Source organism: Dendrobium catenatum, unplaced genomic scaffold (genome assembly GCF_001605985.2).
Source record: "Dendrobium catenatum unplaced genomic scaffold, ASM160598v2 fragScaff_scaffold_1553, whole genome shotgun sequence".
Taxonomy (NCBI): Eukaryota; Viridiplantae; Streptophyta; class Magnoliopsida; order Asparagales; family Orchidaceae; genus Dendrobium; species Dendrobium catenatum.
In genome coordinates, this window is record NW_021320015.1 from 1,138,873 (window position 1) to 1,159,331 (window position 20,459).

At 33.8% G+C, this 20,459-nt stretch overlaps 1 protein-coding gene across 1 annotated transcript; it reads left to right on the forward strand.

The window, feature by feature from the left end:
- The first annotated feature begins 3,204 nt into the window (after positions 1–3,204).
- LOC110101447 (mitochondrial substrate carrier family protein C) lies at positions 3,205–19,758 on the forward strand. Its single transcript, XM_020829358.2, has 7 exons — positions 3,205–4,439; positions 5,893–6,310; positions 12,544–12,688; positions 13,469–13,584; positions 13,655–13,733; positions 13,987–14,220; positions 18,748–19,758. The coding sequence occupies exons 1-7, from the start codon at positions 3,389–3,391 to the stop codon at positions 19,072–19,074; spliced, it is 2,370 nt and encodes a 789-aa protein (XP_020685017.1). The 5' UTR covers positions 3,205–3,388; the 3' UTR covers positions 19,075–19,758.
- Positions 19,759–20,459: the final 701 nt, after the last annotated feature.

The window sequence follows — 20,459 nt, forward strand, 5'->3', positions numbered from 1 at the left end:
TAAAAAAAACCAGCTAGTCCCTAAATCTTAAAGCTGAACTCAAAGCATGGCAAATAAGCACTATGCATATCGTTAGTAAGTTCACAATACTAGTAATCAATATTATTATAAATCTATATATAAATAATAAACATATACAATAATTAGCATGTAAAATAGTAGACTAAAATGGTATGGAACCCAATAAAAAGTGTAGTTATAGCAATGCAATAACATGCATTATAATAATCACACTAAATAAATAAGTAGTTCTTATTTGCGTGGTATTTTTCAGTAGTTAGTAATTAGTAACTCAGTAATCGTTGGATCAGTAAACAATGTCTTTAGTCTTTATTAATCGGCACAATAATTAACTCCTTCTAACTCCTAATCAATAAATCACGTGAATTAATATGATAACACTAAATCACAGTATTTAAAGTAAAGTTCGTCAGCCCACCATCCTCTACAGGTCAATTATTCTTCAGCTAACATCAGTAAAAGCAGCCTTCACTTATTTTCACACATTTTTACTATAATATTGTAAAAGCAATAGCGACCAACTATTATCCAATTACATACTCATATTCATTCAAAATGCTTATATTAAAATACAAAAAATAATATTTTGTGCAAATTATGTAAAACACAATAACTTTTATTTAATCAGGTGAAATTATAAAATCAACTAGTCAAAATGTTTAGAATAATCAATGCTACAGAATATAAAAAGTTATGCGGTAGAAATTCACTAAACCATAGAAAATGCTATAAAATTAAATTGGAAGGAATCAATCGATCATAGTCAAAATCTTTAAAATTAGGAAAATTATAAAAGTCACATACCACAATCTGAACAATTTTTGTAAAAACAGTGAAGCAGATCAATGACCAAAATTCAAATTTTATATTTCTCTCTCCTCTTTTTCCTCTCTTGTTTATTCTTCCTTCCACATAAAGGTTTACAAGCTCAATGCCATAGCGTTCATAAGAATAGCTCCACAATGCTCTATTTCAAACATAAATTCTTTTTTTTTTTTTCATTTTTATATTTATTTTCAAAATAACAGGTTATTGCAATAGTATTCGACGGACTATAGTTGGATGATTGTAATTGAAGGATCATATTCGAACAAAGGAGGTTAGAGGATAATAATCATATAATAATTACCAAAGGACCATAGACGGGTAATAGATGTTAAAGGACTGTAGATGAGCGATAGTGATTAGAAGACTGTGGTTGAGTGATGATGATCAAATGACCGAAGTTGGGTAATTGTGGTCAAAATATCATAGTCAGATGATGTATTTGAAGGACCATTATCAGGCAATGATAGTCAGAGAATTTCAATCAAGTGAAGGAAGTTGGATGATAATAGTTGGATAATAATGATCAAGGAATCATAATTTGTCGATGTTAGTCATAAGACCATTATTAGGTGACACTAACAGTTGGGCAATGTTCTAATAAGAGTGGTTGAGTAGTGTTTTGGTGGTGTAGTTGAGTGGTGGCCCAATAATGACGGTCGGGTGATAGTCTAACAATGATTATAAAATGATGTTCCAATTATGGCAGTCGAGTGGCGGCCCAATAATGGAGGTTGGGCGATAATTTTACAGCTACTGTCAAATTATGTTCCAATGGTAGCTGTAAGGTGATATCTTGATAGTGGCTACTGTCAAATTGAGCGATGGTCTGACGACGACGGTCGAGATGTGTTTGAATTATGGTGGCCTGATAATTTTCCAACAACAATAGTATGATGTTGGTTCATTGGTGGTGCCTAAGTGGAGCTCTAAGATTCTTATAACCTCTATGCTCTCTTGAATTTCAAGCTAAAGTCCAAGCACTAGATCCCCCTTATTTTGAGAGTGGAGCCTACTTATATAATTTTGAGAGTGGTATGTCGTCATGCCCCATAAATATAAAGGAAACCCAAAACACTTTATCAGACGACCATTATTAATTATCTTAATCATAAATAATACCTTAAGTATTAAGTGTTTTAATTGTTAGGTTTTTGTGATTGTATAAATCAATCAGGTTATACTTGTCTTAAATCTTAATATTGTCGATCGAGCTAGCCATCGGGTCGCAGAGGGGCCTCCCCATTATTGGAGCAAGTTGTTTTTACCGTGCAACTATACAACGTCGCGATGTTGTATACTTGAGCGTTGTAGCACTCAGCTGGTTGGAGATAGAGAGCAGAGCGCAATGGAGCTCCAAACCCTAACAATGTGATGTTGCCAGTTAGGCTGAATACATAGAGTGGAGCATCGCGACGCTTCAAACTCCAGCACCACAACATTATGAGTCGAACTGGGTAGTTTTCTTTCTAATTTTCATATTTAACTTGAAGAGTACATCCCTTGAGGTGGTTTTATGTGCTCCTCATTATCCGTTGGTGTATAACATATGAGTGAAGAGTGTAGAGGGACAATAAGAAAGTGAGAGAGAAAAATATTTGTTTTCTCTCAAATTTTATACTAGATTTCTTAGTGTGGTGTGGCTCCGTGATTTTTTTCTTATAATTTTGGGGTTTCCACGTTAGATCCATATGTACTTTTTCTTGTTTGTATTCGTTGCATGGTTTTACTTCCCCAACATTAATGGCGTGCATGTTGGATTCTTTTCATCAAAATGCTTGATTTGATTATAATCATAAAAGATTTAAAGATTGTTTGGTTATCTAATTAATATCTTGAAGTTTATAATTATGGTTCAAGTTCTTGATTTTTTGGCTCATTCATCTCATAGAGATGTTTAATTTGAGTATAAATTTATTAAAATTGGAGCTATTTTATCTTAAATTTAATTTTGAAACTTTCTTATTCAAATATTTATCAATCAAGCTTTTTTTTTTTAAGATTCATTGATATTTAAAAAATAATAAAAAATATTCTTTATAGTAATTTATTAAAAAAATGAAAAATTTCACACATATAATTTAAATTAATTAAATATATAAATAAATATAGAAATTTAGATATTAATTATTAAATATATAAGAAAAATGACATGTCAATTTTATTAAATAAAAATTGCCACGTCATCCTATTGAATCGCTCCTTATGCTCAACTCAACTCTTACATAGACCCAAACTCATACCAAAATTAACACCCCTCATCGGAAAAGAGCCCACGTGGAGAATTTCCGCATGTTATTGTGGGTCCATCTTATTTATCTGGTAAACTTTAAGAGTTCGATCGCCGTGTAGCTCGTTCACTCTCGACTCTTAAGCGCTTCTGCTCCGTTAGCCTTAGAAGTAACCACCGCCATTTCCACTGCCGCTTTCCTTCTTCCAAGTTCAAAAACTTGGTGCCCATCGCTCGATCCGCGATTTCGTTATGCGATTCCTTCGTTTTCGCCTTTATATTGTCTTATCTCAGATTATCTAACTTCCAGCAATGGATTCCAGTTCCGACCCGGTGGATTACCTCCTCCGCGCGGTGAGAAGCGTCGTCTCTCCTCTCGAGGGTGGGCTTTCGCGCGCCGCCATGGATCTCGAGTCCCATTGGCTGGATTCGACGAAAAAGATAAAGGAGAGTGGATTTCCTGGTAGATTTAGTGGTCAGGGGAAGAAAAGGGATTTCCAGGAAACGGTGGTGGTCTCTGCGGTCCTTGGTGATGAGAGGAAGAAAGGGTTCTTTTCGGGTAAGATGCCAATGAAATCGATTATTGGAGCTCTTTTACCGAATCCTTCGGCGAAGAATAGAGGGGCAAGGGCGAAGTTACAAAGTGATGGATCTTGCTCGAACTGCTTGAGCTTCGGCGTGGCTTGGTCTATCTTGGTTAGCAACTTCGTGCAGGTGTTTCCGAACTCGTTTAAATGCGTTAAGAAATGCTTCCGTACCTCATGTAGCCAAGTGGATGGCGAACTCTTCTCTTTTCCTTTTCATTTTGAAGCTAAAAGGAAGGAGTTATGTCACCCTGCGGACTGTGATTTTCAATCGAGACTATTGATCTGCTATGCGTTTGAGACATTGATACATAATCTTGAAATTTTTGATCGGGAGATGCCGAGGAATATAGTTGCCTTACCGGCTATTGCAATGATCGATCATATGAGGACAATATCAGACATTGTCAAAGGGAGGCGGGCAAGTGTTAATGGTTTTCTTTCAAATGCGGGGTTCGCGAAGGTGGGAGGTGCATCGGAGATTTTGGTGAGGACTACCGCTTCTGCTGCTGATGAGGGAAAGCATCATTCAGCTGATGATGGAAAGGAAGAATCTGTTTGTAAAGAGGAACAGGAGTCTAATCCTGCCCATAAACTTGCCAGCAATTTGCTGAACATTCCTTTGTCCAATGTTGAGCGCCTACGTTCTACACTGTCAACTGTTTCTTTGACAGAGCTCATTGAGTTCATACCTCACGTGGGGAAGACATCTTCAGAGCATCCCAATAAGAAGAAACTATTCTCAGTGCAGGACTTCTTTCGTTACACAGAAGCTGAAGGTGCAATATACTTCTTGTGTTTCCATCAATAAATAATCCAGCTAAGTTTCACATGAGAGCATGAAGTTGAAATTGATATGCTTCATCATGTTTGCTAAATTGCTAATGATGCATTCGATATGGATTTACCTAGTGGAAATTGGGTGGTGAAAAGTAGTCTTCAGTCTATTCGTATTCCTCCAGTTTTGTTAGAGAAATGCTTTACACGCCTAAAATCTTTACTGCAAATTTTCTCCTACAATTGATATCCACTCACATTTTAATTATGCTTAAACTTACATAATATTACCATCTCTGTCCTATTTCTGCAGACATAAAAATTTTAGCAGCCTGGGTGTCAGAGATTTAAGCATGTCACGTGGTGTTATTGTCTCTAACCTTTTTTAGAATCTATACTTTGAATGAATGAAAATCGTGTCAAATTGCATGAACTTCTAAGCATTTAAATTGATATATTTATGAGTATGGTTTTAGAACTATAAATCAAAACTCAAGGATTGATAATTAGGTTTTGCAAAACAAACTGACGTCCCTTGAAAAAGTAGTCTTCTTTTTTTTTTTCCTTTTCTCATGCTAATTTACTGTCAGAAAGAAATTGTGACATTTTCATGCATTAGTTCTAATTTAAACATTTGTGCTCTATGGATAGGGAGATGTTTGAACATGTTCATAGGATTACAGTAGGTAGGTTCTAGAATTGTGATGGATTTGTTTAAAAAATAAAAGAAAATGGGTTCCTTTTCAAATTTTAATATGGTTGGACTTTATTGATTATGCTGTAAGTAGTTGAAGCATTAGTACCTATTTCATGTTTCATGCTTCTGTAAGTAAAAAAATATAGATAAGATTTCTTAAGTTTAGACTTGCTAATAGGTGGTATGGGCCCTTCCATTGTACATTATAGGTAATTCGGAGGCCTTAATTTTCTTTCATTCAGGAGGTTTGTTGTCATTCTTCCAACCTTCTCCCATCTGGCTACAAATTATCCACTGTCCATTCGCATATGAAAGTTTCATTTGACATAATTGAGTTGTTCCTATTCCAATTTCATTCATTTTAATCCATCCCAGGATTATTTAGACGGTTAGCATTATGTTTGAGATATTTAAGAAATGTGAACAAACTACTAATGCCACGTTATGGTTCATATAGCTTTACATACATTTTCTGCCATGATCTCTATTCTGTTCTGTGAAATTTTATCATTAATCCTATATCACAGTTGAAAGTTATATACCTATTATCTTTTTACTTTGCTTATTTCTTCCTTAGGCTTTTTTTTTTGGTAGTTAACTCTTTTATTTTTTGGAGTATGAGCTATTCATGATTGTCTTATCATCACTTTTTAATTTTTTATATCGTATTCTAAATGCTTTTTTGGGAATGCTTTGGCAGTTTACTGTCTTTCTTTGAAGGATTGTGGTTAATTCATCTTAATCATATTTTGATATAGGAAAGCGTCTTTTTGAGGAGTTTGATAGGGATGGTGATGGCCAAGTTACACTAGAAGACCTTGAAATTGTAATGAGAAAAAGAAAATTGCCTAGGAGATATGCACGGGATCTTTTGCGCCATACTAGGAGTAACTTATTTTCAAAATCTATTGGGTGGAAACAGTTTCTAACCTTCATGGAGCAGAAGGAGCCAACAATTCTTAGAGCTTATACAACATTGTGTTTGAGCAAGTCTGGAACACTTGAGAAAAATCAAATATTGACATCACTTAAAAGTGCTGGACTCCCAGCCGATGAAGCTAATGCTGTTGCTATGATGCGTTATTTGAATGCAGATACTGATGAGTCTATTTCCTACAGTCATTTTCGCAATTTTATGCTGTTACTCCCTTCAGAAAGACTTGAGGAAGACCCCCGGTGAGTGGAAAACTTGTTATGATATATCTATAGAGAATTAGAGTTGTCATCATGGTTGTATTGTACATCTGATTAATCACAAGATACACATGTACAGCTTTAGATGCAATGCTCTAATCTTTTAGGCTCCTCTAACAGAAGGGAGAGGGAGTTGGTCTTTGTTGGTAGGGCTTTGGCAACATTATGTCTAGTAAAAGCCACCACCATGCATTGGATGGGAACTTATTTTTGTATATGGATAGATATTGTGGACGTTAGGCCTTATCTTTTGGCAAGTCCATCCATAATACTGAGCAGGGAGAATGCCTCATTTTTGATGGAAAAGCTTATTGGCGACATTATGCTTGGTAAAATGAGGCATTATATTAGTACTTGTTTGTATAAAATATGTGTGGTTGAAAATAAGAAATACATGAACATGTGTACGAGAAGGGTACGCTAATGAAAAAATAAACCTAGACAAACCCTTGAACTCTAGTTTGACAAGTTCACCCTACACCCTTGCCAAATCCCTGAAGCTCTAATTTGACATGGGCATCCATAAATTTTTTTCTAGTGCTTTTTGACATCACTCATTTTTCTTATAGAAGGAATGAATGATTCAGGATTGCAGAACATACCAGTCCTTTTGTTAAACTCTTTAGTTGGTAGTGGCCTAGTGGGTTTGTTGGTGGTCATCCCATTCTGTTGCTCGCTTAGGGGTAGAGGGTTACTTTCGAGAAAATAGAGAGTTGATATGAATTTTCACATTTTTATATTCATTTCTTTTCCATTGGTGATATTATTTTTTCAAATTGAAAATATCATGTGAAAAGTAACAATTTCAGCCGTAATTTATAGTTGATGTATGCCATTTCTCTAAAGTTTATGGACTAGGGTCACGATCCACATTATGGAAAACAGACAAGTTTTAGAAGTCCAGGTTTTGGAATTTAATTTTTCTATATTTAGCTTTTTACAGTATACGTATGAATCAAAAGGAGAACATGTGAATCAAGAGTTTTACAGTTGATTGAATTGTAAGATTATATAGATCTGTATGGTGAAATTGTTTCAGTCCTCCATAGGCATTTAGTAGATAAAAATTGCATAGAAGATAAATTTGGAAGTTGCGAAGGGCCGTTTTATATAGGATGCTTAGAGTTTAGAGCTTCAAATGTAGATCTAACATGCAACGTAGAAAATAATGCAATAATAAGCATACAAAGTTCTAAGGACAATATATTAATCCAAAATAACTTTGCACCACTTTTAATGATAAATTAAAGTTGATAGAATCCACTTCAAAAGAAAGATCTATTATAGCCTTCTATTAGAAAATTAAACATATCAAATGTCATGCACATACATGTCAATATCGCAAAATTACACTACTTGGCGCATATTGTGGTTGGTGCACCTTCTCTGCCATTTTTATTGCTCAGCACAATGGTTCAAAATAGCACACGTAATTTGTGCTATGCAAAAGCAATATCGCATGCCACATAACTCTCATAGTGCATGTTAATTTAAATTTGATAATTTAGTTTTATAAATTTTAAAAAATTTTGAATTAATTGTCAAATCACTAAACTCTTATCCCGTTGATCAATAGGTTCATGCATGCACACACTGCATCGTCTCACTTGATTAGAGCACTTTCTCATTTGCACGGTCTCGACCACGTATGCACTCCCTTGTCTTGTTATCACAGTCTTGGAAATGCATGCACAATATTAACACAATGTTAGGCGCATACCAGCTTCTTGGTCTTTATCTCGCTAGCCTGGAGCATCGTGCATAGTAGACCACCTTGTCTTCCTCGCACAACCACACATCATGTCTTCCTTGCACTACTGATTGCACATACTGTCTTCTTCTCATAGCAACCACACATTTTACCTTCTTCGACGAATGTTTCCTTTCTTACATTTGACACTGACTTTTCTATTTGTTAATTGTATCATATAACAACAACAACATCAAGCCTTTATCCCATTATGTGAGATCGGCTACATGAATCCTTTTTCTCCATTGTGTCATGTTAAGAGTCAAATTATTATTTAAATCTAATAAAAAAAAGATTATTTCTAATATTTTCTAACCAAGTCTTTTCAGGCCTAACTATAACTCTCTTAACAAAGGCCAAATCTAAAACATCTACTCTCTAATCGGGTCATCAGAAGGCCGACGCTTTATGTGACCAAACCTCTAAGGCGACTTTCTATAATCTTATTTGCCACTAAAGCTACTCTAACCTTTCAAGTATATGCTTGTTTCACACTCTTTATGTAGAACATGATCCTCAATGCATGCTGAAATATCGAGTAAAAGATCAAAATAGTTTACCGACTATTATTAAATGTTTAATTTAGTCTCAGACTTTTATAATGACTCAATTTAGTCCCCCTACTATTAGAAAATATCCCAATTTGATCTCAATGCTAAAGTAACAATTAAAATTAACCTCAATAGTTAAATGTTAGGGCACTTTGAGTTTTATGATATATGTGAGATTATATTATTTTTTTATATTATTTATCATATTAAAATAAATAAAAAATCATAATAGAAGTTAACCAATTAAATGACAGTAGTGAATAATTAATAAATGTGATTAAGTTTCATTATAATTTTTGTATTTATTTTAATATGATAAATAGTAAAATTTATAAAAATAATAATATAATCTCACATACACACTAATGTCCAAAATGCCTTTACATTTAACTGTTGAGGTTACTTTAGTTGTTACTTTTGGTCTTGGGATCAAATTGAGACATTTTGTAATAGTTGGGAGACTAAATTAGGGCATTATGAAAGTTTGAGACTAAATTGGACATTTACTAATAGTCATGGAACTATTTTGGGCTCTTACTCCTAAAATATCTCAAACTAATATGGTAAGGTACGGTATTCTTAACGAAATAGACACATGGCTAAAAGCCAACAACTGAGATTATCTTGCATCTTTAGATCAATGTGATCATGTATCATTTCACTAAAGCTAAAAAAGCCCTTTCCCAGGAAGTTGGAAGGTGGAGCCTATGGTGGTGGTGGAGATGAATTGGAGCATGATTATCTTGCGCAACAAGAATGTTGTAAAACTAAGCTCTTGTGAAGGATTTAGGGGTTTTATTCATTACGTTGATGTAAATCATGAGTCAAATTAGTAGTCGGAGCAAGAGTCTATTAATAATATAACTTTGGTGGTGATAGTAATATGTGGTTAATTTATAGAAGCTAGAAATTTGACAATAATTTAAGGAATAAAGTAGAATTCTCAAATCTCAATAATTTGTGGAAAATATCTCCACATGTCATGCCACTATTTACGAGCACCAATATGACACTTTGATGGTGGAAGCATTTAAGGTTTGTTTGTGATTGAGTGGATAGCAACATAGGAGTTTAGGAACGACCTATATCACCATATGTAAAGGTTGATGAGCTAGTACAGTGGTGAAAGACTGATTAGACTAAGGTGCAATATTGATCTCTTGCGTAGTCTCTTGGTTAATATTTTGGTCATGCTCAACCTCATCTTAATGCATTGGATCTTTATGATCACGATCGTGTTTAGGTTCAGCCACAATTATCATGCTCAGGCTTAAACACAACCTTATGTTAATAAAGAGGCTCGGCTATTGATGTTTATCCATTATCGTCAGCAAGCTCATGGTTAATTTGTGAGGGAGTGGGTAGTAGCATAGAGAGCTAGGAAACAACCTACATTCCCTTTTCTGTAAAGATTGAGGAGCAATTACTGTGGTGGAAGACTACCTAGACTCAGTTCCAACGTGAATCTTTTCTATAGCTACCTGTTTAATGATTGGCCTCCTCAACCTCATCTTTAGGCATAGGATCATCAGGCTCATAATATTGTTTATATTCTACAATATGATGGTCAAACTCATACATAACCTTAGGTTCAGAAAGAGACTCAACTATTGATGTTTTCCCATAATTATCATCAAGCTCTTCTATGTTATGTAGATCATCACAATATTAATCTTCATAGATTAATTCATAACAAAATCAAATTTTATACCTTGTGGAGGTGAAATTGATGGTTAAACTGATATAATATGATTTATATTGATGATTGAATGATTTCTTTAATCTATCGTTTAGAATTTTCAAGCTAAATTTTGTAGTCATCTCATAATCTGATGCAAATCATATTAAAATTATTTTTTCCTGCATAAATGCTTTTGCCCTGAATAAACTATATCAAAATAATAATATCGGTGACTCCAAAATGAATTTTAAGAATCTTGAAAATCCACATGTGCGCATTTGTATTTTTCAGATATCTTAACCAATAAGCTATCCACTTGATCAAATTGATTGTGTTACTATCATAATGACGCATCAAGAAATCTAATAAGCTTGAAACTTGAGTTAGAAATTGAAATATCAAATTATTGTGGATGAATGGTGGAAATCATGAGTTTGATCTTGAACAAATTAGATCTATTTTAATACCACAATAAGCCACCGATAGTGTGTATGCAAAAAAGAGTTCGCTTAATGTGCAACGGAGTGAAATAGTTACGAGTATAAGGGAGATGGACAACAAGGGTTTGAGATGAGGGAACGAAAATGCTAAAGCATAGGCAAGCAAACATGAAAGCACGTGAAAATGGATGTTTACATGGGAGATCAACGAAATTAGTGAGGATTTATTCAGTTTGGATACTACTTAATGCAAATTAGGGCATGGAAAGAGTTGAGTATTAGGAGAGAGACCCGTAACAGTGGAAAAAGAAGAAAAGTAGAATCCACTAGGAAAGAGTGAGGGGAGAGTAAGAGGGATTCAAAATTTTCATTCAATCACCAATTGTCTTCTGAAAGTCATAAGTTATCATTTATATAGATCGGAGTTCTCACTACATACTAAAAATATCACAATCTAATTTACAAAAATAGAATGTCCTGATTAGCATTAACCATAATTAAAATGTGTAGAAACTTGATGGACATATCTCTAAAGAGAAAATGACTAAAATGATCCCTCAATTTTTTGTGAGGGATCAATATGGTCCCCAACTCTTTTGAGTCCTTAAAAAGGGACATTTTTGGTCCTAACATCAAATTTTGGGATTAATGGTGTTAAACCAAGAGGTATTTTGGTCATTTTTTAATTAAATTTTTTATTAAATATAATTTTCAAGTAATAGTATTCAAAAAATTATTAAATATTTCTTTAATAAAAAAATATTAATAATTTAGTCTATAATGATCCTAAATTAAAACTAGAATTATTAATAATTTGAAATTAAAACTAGAATTAATAATAATTTTTTTATTAAAGAAAAATTTAATATATATATTTTTTAAATTTACATTTAATAAATAATTTAATTTAAAAATAATTAAAATACTCCTTGATTTAATACCATTAACCCAAAATTTAATGTTAGGACAAAAAATACCCATTTTTAAGGAGTCGAGGGACCAAATTGGCCCCTCAAAAGAGTTTGGGATCATTTTGGTCTCTCACAACGAGTTGAGGAACCATTTTGGTCCTTTTCTCTATGTCTAAAAGCCGATGATTGAGATTGACATGATCCAGGTAGCCTAGGGTTAGTACTGGCCAAATGTTTGGAGATCCTCTTGTGTTAGATTTGATCCACCTTGACCTTTTTGGCTGCTATTTGAAACGTTTGATATGGTTGTCCAACAGTGAACAAGACCCGCATCTAGGGTTTGTGTCTTAGAACTTGAATGGGAACCTTATACAAATAAAATTTACTATGTCAAATGAATTGTAGGAAGCAGATTTTGGAATTTTGAGGTGAGAAAAATAAAAAAAAAAACTTGTGTGCTTTAGGAATCCCCGAGATGTCTTCTTAACTTGTGTTAAATTCTTTCATGATTTGGATGAAACTACTATTAAGCAGTAGTAATTGGGATGATTTTGATCAAAGTGCTTTTATTCTTTTTTGTTCCTCTTTTACTTCAAAATTGACCTATCTGTTTAGCTTTTACTTGTGTCTTCCTAAAGAGTTTGAGCTGTTCAATTTGGGTCTGTTGAAAAAATTGTTGACATTTTCAAGTCAGTGTCTTTGTGGATAGTTTGAGTCTTTCAAAATTAAAATTTACAATAGCCACTGTATTTTGAGATAAGTTTTTTCTGGTAAATTTGGTGCATGTTCTCTTGTAGCGCAATTTGGTCATTTACCCCAGTAAAGACTGATTTTGTATTATGGTTTGCTGGTTATAAGTCATATTTTGAACATTAATTGCAGGAGCATCTGGTTTGAGGCTGCCACCCTTGTTGCTGTTCCCCCACCAGTGGAAATACCTACTGAAAGTGTTCTGAAATCTGCTTTGGCAGGAGGTCTTGCATCTGCGCTTTCTACTTCTGTGATGTATCCTATTGATACAATGAAGGCAAAGCACAAAACTTTATTCCTCCATATTTGTATTATAAAGAAGAAAGCAGAACCCTATCATGTGCATATGGCACACAAAAGAAGGCATATGCAAAATGCACTACCTGGCCTTCTTTCAGAAATATATTTACCCTTTGATTCAATGACTGTAAATTTTAGAATAGTACATGTAAACTAAATTACATGGTTCTATAAAGGCGTTTTTGTAGAGATTTCAAGTGTTGGTTTCAGGTTAGGGTTAATGCTTTTTTGTAACTTCTTAAGCCAAATGCAAGATATGATTCTATGCTAATTTTAAAGAAATAATTAAATTCGAAGGAAAATTTGATCATGCATCGTAATTAACATGATATGAAGGATGCTAAAAAGTTAACTTATATAATGTTTTTTTGGGGAAATAACTTATATAATGTTACTGCGATATTTCTTATTCCCGGTCAAGAGTAAACTGCAAAGTTGAATGTCACTTACTTTGCATTGTTTATTATTGTATAATTAAAGTTGAATTGTTTATTTAATGAATCCATCTGTTATCATGGAAGATCACATTGTTTCAAGACTTGCATATCAAATTAATTATCTTGTATTGTTAAACTTTATTTGTTTTTGTTTTTTTTCAATTCTCGCAATGCAAAAATTAGAGAAAAAATGCAGACTCTAGTTTTGTTTTTTAAATCTTTAGAATAAAGTCAATTAGTAATGTTATTATTCAATAGTTCTATTATGATAATTCTTCTTTTATGGTATCTTGTATAATGGATTTACCTTTTTTTATCAGACACGTGTACAAGCATCCACCCTTTCATTCCCTGAACTTGTGTCAAAGCTTCCTGAAATCGGGATTCGAGGATTGTACAGAGGTTCTATCCCTGCTGTTCTTGGGCAATTTTCAAGGTTCGCAATCTTTCACTGTTTAGCTTTTGATTAGGCCATCAATGTGCATCAACTTTTTCCTAATTGACAGCCATGGACTAAGAACTGGCATCTTTGAAGCAAGCAAGCTGATCCTGGTAAATGTTGCACCGACTCTTCCTGATATTCAGGTAATTGTAGTTCCATGGATTCCACTCTGAAAAATTTTCAGTTGTCAAGTTGTCATCTTATAATTCTGTGATTCCACTTTTATCATAAAAATGTCATTTTGTAATTCTTCCCTTGATTGGTTTTTTTATTCCTAAATGAAAAATCAGTGTAAAGGGATGTGCAGTAATGTTACAAAGTGACGATTTTATGGTATTTAAGTAGAAATGAGCATGCCGTGCGTGTTCCTGCCTAAGAAGCCTTCTTATCCTTCAGGTGCAATCTATGGCATCCTTTTGCAGTACGGTCCTTGGAACAGCAGTCAGAATTCCATGTGAGGTATTGAAGCAACGTTTACAGGCAGGTATTTTTGACAATGTAGGAGAGGCAATTGTGGGTACCTTACAGCAGGATGGTTTGAAAGGATTCTTTAGAGGAACTGGTGCTACACTTTGCCGTGAGGTACCCTTTTATGTTGCTGGGATGGGTCTATATGCTGAAGCAAAAAAGGTATTTTACTCATAAGAGAGAGATCCTAGTTTTTAAATTTTTGCGTATTGAGCTTTTTAACGTTCTAAAATATTGAATCTATAATGTGTTTCGTTTTATTTGTTTATGCTTGCTTTTTTTTGGGCAAAATTTAAAGTGAACCATAATGCACCAAAAACTGTAAGCTTAATATGCTCACCCGTTTGCTACAGTAGAGGTGGCATACGAAACTGAAATGACTGGCTAGCCGAGAAAATTTTTGTAGAGTCTGTTAGTGGAAGATTGATTATTTACAATGGTAAACTGTTAAAGTATTGCACTACCAAGTTATAGCATTGGCTCTATAAGCTACCAGGTTCGATTCATGCAATTCTTATTCTTATTCATAGTAGTTTATGTTACACCCATTTTGACCTTCCCCTAATCAATCATGAGGTGTAATAAAGGCGGACAATCTTGATAGGCACATTTCTCACCCACTCATATTCTACCTTTTTTCAACTTAGAATCGAGCGAGTAGAAATTTATCTGACTAGATTGTCATAAAATCTTTCTCATTCTTCAATGAATTCATCATAATTATAGATATGTAAGTGTGTGTAATTTAAATTATCAAAATATAATCTTATTACTTTAATAGAAAATTTATACATATTAGAAGTCTTTAATTTATATTATGTACATCGTTTTCTATATTACATTCAAAATTATACAAACATCCATAATAAGATTATAAGTTCTGATATAGGTTATAAGATAAGTTGGGTCACTTATCCATGGTCCCACCTGCTCCTTTCTATTTGTAAAAATAATCATTGTAATACCTAATGAGCTAAACACTCAAAACGATGAACAATTCTAATATAAAGTTCGAACATATAATAAATATAGTAATAATATGCATGTTGGTATTTCAAACTAGTAGGGATGCAAATTAGGGGTGTCAATATTGGACCCGACCCGAAAATTTAGGGTTTGGGTTGACCCGAACCCGAAACGGGTCGGGTTCGACAATTCGTCCCGTTTCAAAAATGGGGTCGGGTTCGAGTTGACCCGTTGACCCGAAAACCCTTTTTTGACCCGTTCTGATCCATTTTGACCCGAAAATGGAGTTTGACCCATTTTTGGACCCTAAAACTAGCATTTTTTTGTCCGGCCCGAGTCATTCGGGTCGGGTTGACCCGGACTCGAAGCGGGTCGGTTCGCGTCCGAAAAACTGACACGTTTGCATAAACAGGTCGGGTTCGGGTTGACCCGAATAGTGCCGGGTTAGTTTCGGGTTCGACCCGAATCCGACCCATGACCCGAAATTGACACCCATAATGCAAACGAATCGAGTCGAGCCGAGTATGTGCGTGTTCATGTTTGAGTTCATTTATTATCTGCTTGTTCAAGTTCGGTTCAAGTTTGAATCGAGCTTTTTTATTTGTGTTCAAGCTTGGTTCGTTTAAATTAATGAGTGTCATGTTTGGTTCATGTTCAATTTATTTCGTACTTATTGAGCTTTAAACAAATGAGTCTTATCGAGCTATAAACGAGCTTTACTTTTAGATGTACATTTACTTCACAAACGAGCCTTATCGAACATTCTAACAAACAATTACATCGAGTCTGTTCGTGAACGTATCTTGCGAAGTTTTTTAAACTATCAAAAAAGCTCGTTCACGAACACATACAATGAGTATTCTTGAGATGTCAAATTAGCTTGTTTATGAACATATCTAATTAGTATTTTTGAGTTGCCAATTAAGCTCTTTCATGAACAAATGATCTATGATTCATCTTATATTTGTTTAGAGAGCGGGTTGTTTGTGATTGTAGGTGGATGTGGGAAGTAAAAATAAATTATTAAACAATTTTAGATGGGATTAGTAAAAAAAATTATTAAATTTAACAATATATATATTTTAAAATTCTAATTTAGTTTTAATTGAGCTTCTTAGTTGAGCTCTAATCGAGCTTCTTAACGAGCTTGTTCATGAGCGTTTAACGATACTGTTAATGAACATAAACGAACCGAGCACCAAGTTGTTTAAGCTCGTTTATTTAGTTATTGAGTATTTATCAAAAGTGTTCAAATAAACATGAACGAGCTCTTATCGAGCTGACCCACAAGTAGCTTGTCGAACACTTGGTTTATTTGCAGCTCTATGAACCACTATGAGCATTTCTATCTATCATTGAGTATAAAATTCAATGATAATTCTGATTGATTTGCAGCCCCAATTGCAAATCAATCTCCCTTACCTTACGAGCCAAAATCGATTGGTGAACCATCTTTCATTTGCCTAACCCAAATTAAACAAATATATCCATCTCTTTGAACACAAAAATTCAAAGAGACCTCTTGACTTGTAGCCTCAAAGCTACAAGTCATCCCTCTTCTTTATGGGCTCCAAAAGCCTTAGAGGAATTTCCAACTCTTATCCACCAAGATATGAGTTTCATTCCTTTCTCTCTAGCTCCAAAAGCTAAGGAGAGTTCTTCAACACTTAGCCTAAAAAACTAATGTTGGATACCTTTCCCTTAGACCCAAACTCTAAGTGAAATACCTCTACCAGTGATATGCCACACAAGCCTCACACACTTAGATCCACAACCCCTAAGCATGCTAGGATTAGGATTTTTTTGTCTACGCATGTGGTTGATGATTTGTTGTGATTGCTTTTGGATTATCTGCGTTGTGGGCACTTGCCCTTAAGTGGATAGCTATGTTGCACCGATACTGATACGACGACATGGATATGACACGATACGGATACGGGACACGTCAATTCTTAAAAATACAGGATACGGGTATGGCGCGGAGTCGCGGACACGACATTATATTTATAAATCATACATAAAAATTAAGAAAACAATCAAAGCATAATATTTGAAATTACAAAAAAAAATGACAACAATATCATTTGTAGCCTTGTAGCTTATAATATCAAAATATAAGTAAGCATCAAATGTCTAATACAACAACAAAAGCATAAACATAAATTATCTAGCACATGATGTTTCAACTATTTAATAGAAGGAATGATATGATTAGCTTCTTCAGTGGTTTGTCTTTGAACTTCTATATCATCTTCAATAAATATTATAGCTTCTAATTCAGACCATTAAATGAAAGATTAGTAATTTCTAATATTACCATATATTCAAGATACTCAAATCCATCTCAAAAATAAGAGAACCTTGCTCGCAGCCGCGGAAGTAAATACAATGTCTTTATTTATTTTTTTTTTCTTTTTGTTTTTCAACGGACACGCGTGTCCTTTTGAAATTAAATAGTATTTTAACTGGATACGGCTTTGGCGTATCCGACACGTATCAGTGGCGAATTGGCGATCGGAGGTATATCCATGTATCGGTGTATCAGATACAGCACGCCTTCATAAATAAGTGTATCGGTACAACATAGGTGGATAGTGTATAAATATATACATGTTCTTCTTGTAGGTGGTCATGTCCAGTAGGGGGTGCAAATAAATCATAAATATAAAATACTTGTGTAACAGGTGCTGCTTAATTCCAAAAGAGATGATACCAATAGGGTAGAAGCAGGTGTTTGACGCTTTAAGTGGATGTTGCATGCTTATTATAAACTGCTTTCTGTTGCAGCTTTGAGTCTTTTCTTTTTTAATGTAGTTGATTAGACTTAGGTTATATTTTTGGCTTGTGGGGTTCAGTTAAAGGAGGTGGATCAAGAGGATGTACCTGATAAAGGTTAAGTCCAAAATTTACCTGAAAGCCAGAACTTAAAGACCCCTATAAGTAGAGTCTGTAATAAATATTTAACTGGGTTGTATAATGACAGACAACACAACTATCTACACTGTAGTTGACATGCAATTTCAAAAGCTAAATAGCCTCTTTTCTGAATCTAGTGCTGAGTTGCTTCTTTGTGCGGCATTCTTAAACTCAATTGATTCCTTGTTTTTGGTGAGAGAAAATTGATACGTCTAACATAATTATATCCAAGTGATTTTTCTATAATTGACCTTGTAGCTCTTAAAAGTCAATTATCAACTTATATTATTACTATGTATACCGATGATGAATTCTCTTCTCTAATCAGTATTGTTGATCTTGTAAAGCAAATTATTAAGGTAAAGAAAGATTGTGTGTACCCTCTGGTTTACTGACTTATTACTTTAGCATTTACTTTACCAGTTGCTACTGCTACAGTGAAGAGAATATTATCTGCTATGAGCATTATCAAATATCGTTTGTGTAGTAGAATGGGTGATGATTGACTCAACGATTGTCTTGTGCCTTACATTGAAAAGATATGTTCGATTTGATTCCTAATGAAGTTGTAATGTAACATTATAAAAAAATGCAAAATAAATTAATAAACTTGTAGTAATTTTTAATTTGTCTATCATAATGAAATACAAGATTTTGCTTTGAATTATGTCCTCATTTTAATTTTTTTTAAATATTTTAGTCCATTTATACAAGATTTCTAATGATGTTCTTAAAAATATCTGATATATATCTAAGCCCAAAATCCTGGTTTACATGAATACTTATGAATATATGTGATATTACCAGGCTGCTCAGAGTCTTCTGAACCGTGATCTTGAGCCATGGGAGATTATCGCAGTTGGAGCTCTTTCTGGTGGGCTTTCTGCTGTGATTACAAATCCTTTTGATGTGATGAAGACGAGAATGATGACTGCTCCACAGGGCCAGCCTGCTTCCATGCAGATGGTCGCCGTCTCCATTCTCCGGCAAGAAGGACCATTAGGGTTTTTCAAGGGAGCTTTACCAAGATTCTTCTGGATTGCTCCTCTGGGTGCAATGAACTTTGCAGGCTATGAGTTAGCAAAGAAGGCTATGATTACGGCTGGACAGGCTGATACTGATCAGACTTCCTAGAATAATTGACAATCAAGCCTCTATCACCTATAACTTATAATTTATTGGGGGATTTACATTCATGCCACTAAATTTTTAGGAATTTACATATATGCCATCTAAATTTTTATTTATTTATTTATATAACACTTCATCTTTAAATCACCTCAAAAATATCACTAACATTAACTCACTCATCTAAAATGGAATATAAATCTTCATGCAAATTTTGTTGATGTGATTTAAAACTGATGTTATATAAATAAATAATAAGACTTGTGCTAAATATGTAAATATGCAAAAAATTTGTGGTATATATGTAGATCTCCCTAATTTATAGGATGCAAGCCGTACGGATCTGAGAAGTTTTTAACATAATCAGCTCCCCATTTGTTGTTTTTTTTTTTCTAGGATTATAGTCTTGAGTTTTGTCCTGATGGTTTTTTTTAGAAAGAGGGGAAATTTTGTATCTTCTGTTGAGAGACAAAAATTTCCTGATGGTTTCTCTCTCTCTCTCTCTTCAATGACTTTGTAAAGGTAGTCTCCTGTGTGTACTGCAGGAGCATTTTTTTTGTTCATCTCTAAATCCATTTTGAAAGCATATTGTGATGGATTAAAAGCCCTGAACTGTATACAGTTTTTGCTGATACTTTATTGGCTGCCTTTGCTGATGCCATTTATAAACCTGTATATTGGCTGCTTCAAGTTGCTGTGCTATTTCAAATGAATGATTCAGGTATTTATGTGGCAAGGCTATATATAATGTTCTATGTATGGCAAAGGTTATTGAAAAGTAAAAAGGTTGGGTTCAAAAAGTGATCTGTGATTTATAAATTAGCCAAAATTTGACCTCAGACTTTTGATAATTTTATTATAGCTGATAAGCAATGAAGATAAGTATTAATGCAAACTTTGATTAATTATTAATGTTCTACATCTATTTTAAAATAAAGAAAAGAACCGAGGCTCTTTTTTATTTAATTATGGTTAGGTTATCTAACATAATTCTTTTAGCTCATAATAACACTATTTGGATATGTCAAATGTGTGATGTGTTGGATCCTGCTGATGCGGATTAATTTGAGCTGAGATCAATTGCGTGATTTACAACTGAGCTAATGTGTCCTTTTTTTTATAGAAAATTTTAGATCAATTAAGATAAATTCATACAAATATGATATATATAGTATTGAAACTTAAGATTTCTTAGTTGATAGTCTAAACATTTAATCAATAAATCAAAATGAGTTGTATCTAAACTAATATGCTTTAAAATACATTATTATTATTATTATTATTTGTTCTAGTTGTTCCTATTATATTTGAATATTTATTTCGACACCTACTTTCACAAAAAAAAATGGGAGGCTAATACGTCTATCATTTAGTAATCCTTACCAAATAAG

Coding starts and splice junctions, on each gene's coding strand:
- LOC110101447 (XM_020829358.2), top strand. CDS start 3,389: ATGGATTCCAGTTCCGACCCGGTGGATTACCTCCTCCGCGCGGTGAGA. Junction 6,311..12,543: donor AGACTTGAGGAAGACCCCCG/GTGAGTGGAAAA, acceptor CATTAATTGCAG/GAGCATCTGGTTTGAGGCTG. Junction 13,734..13,986: donor CGACTCTTCCTGATATTCAG/GTAATTGTAGTT, acceptor CTTATCCTTCAG/GTGCAATCTATGGCATCCTT.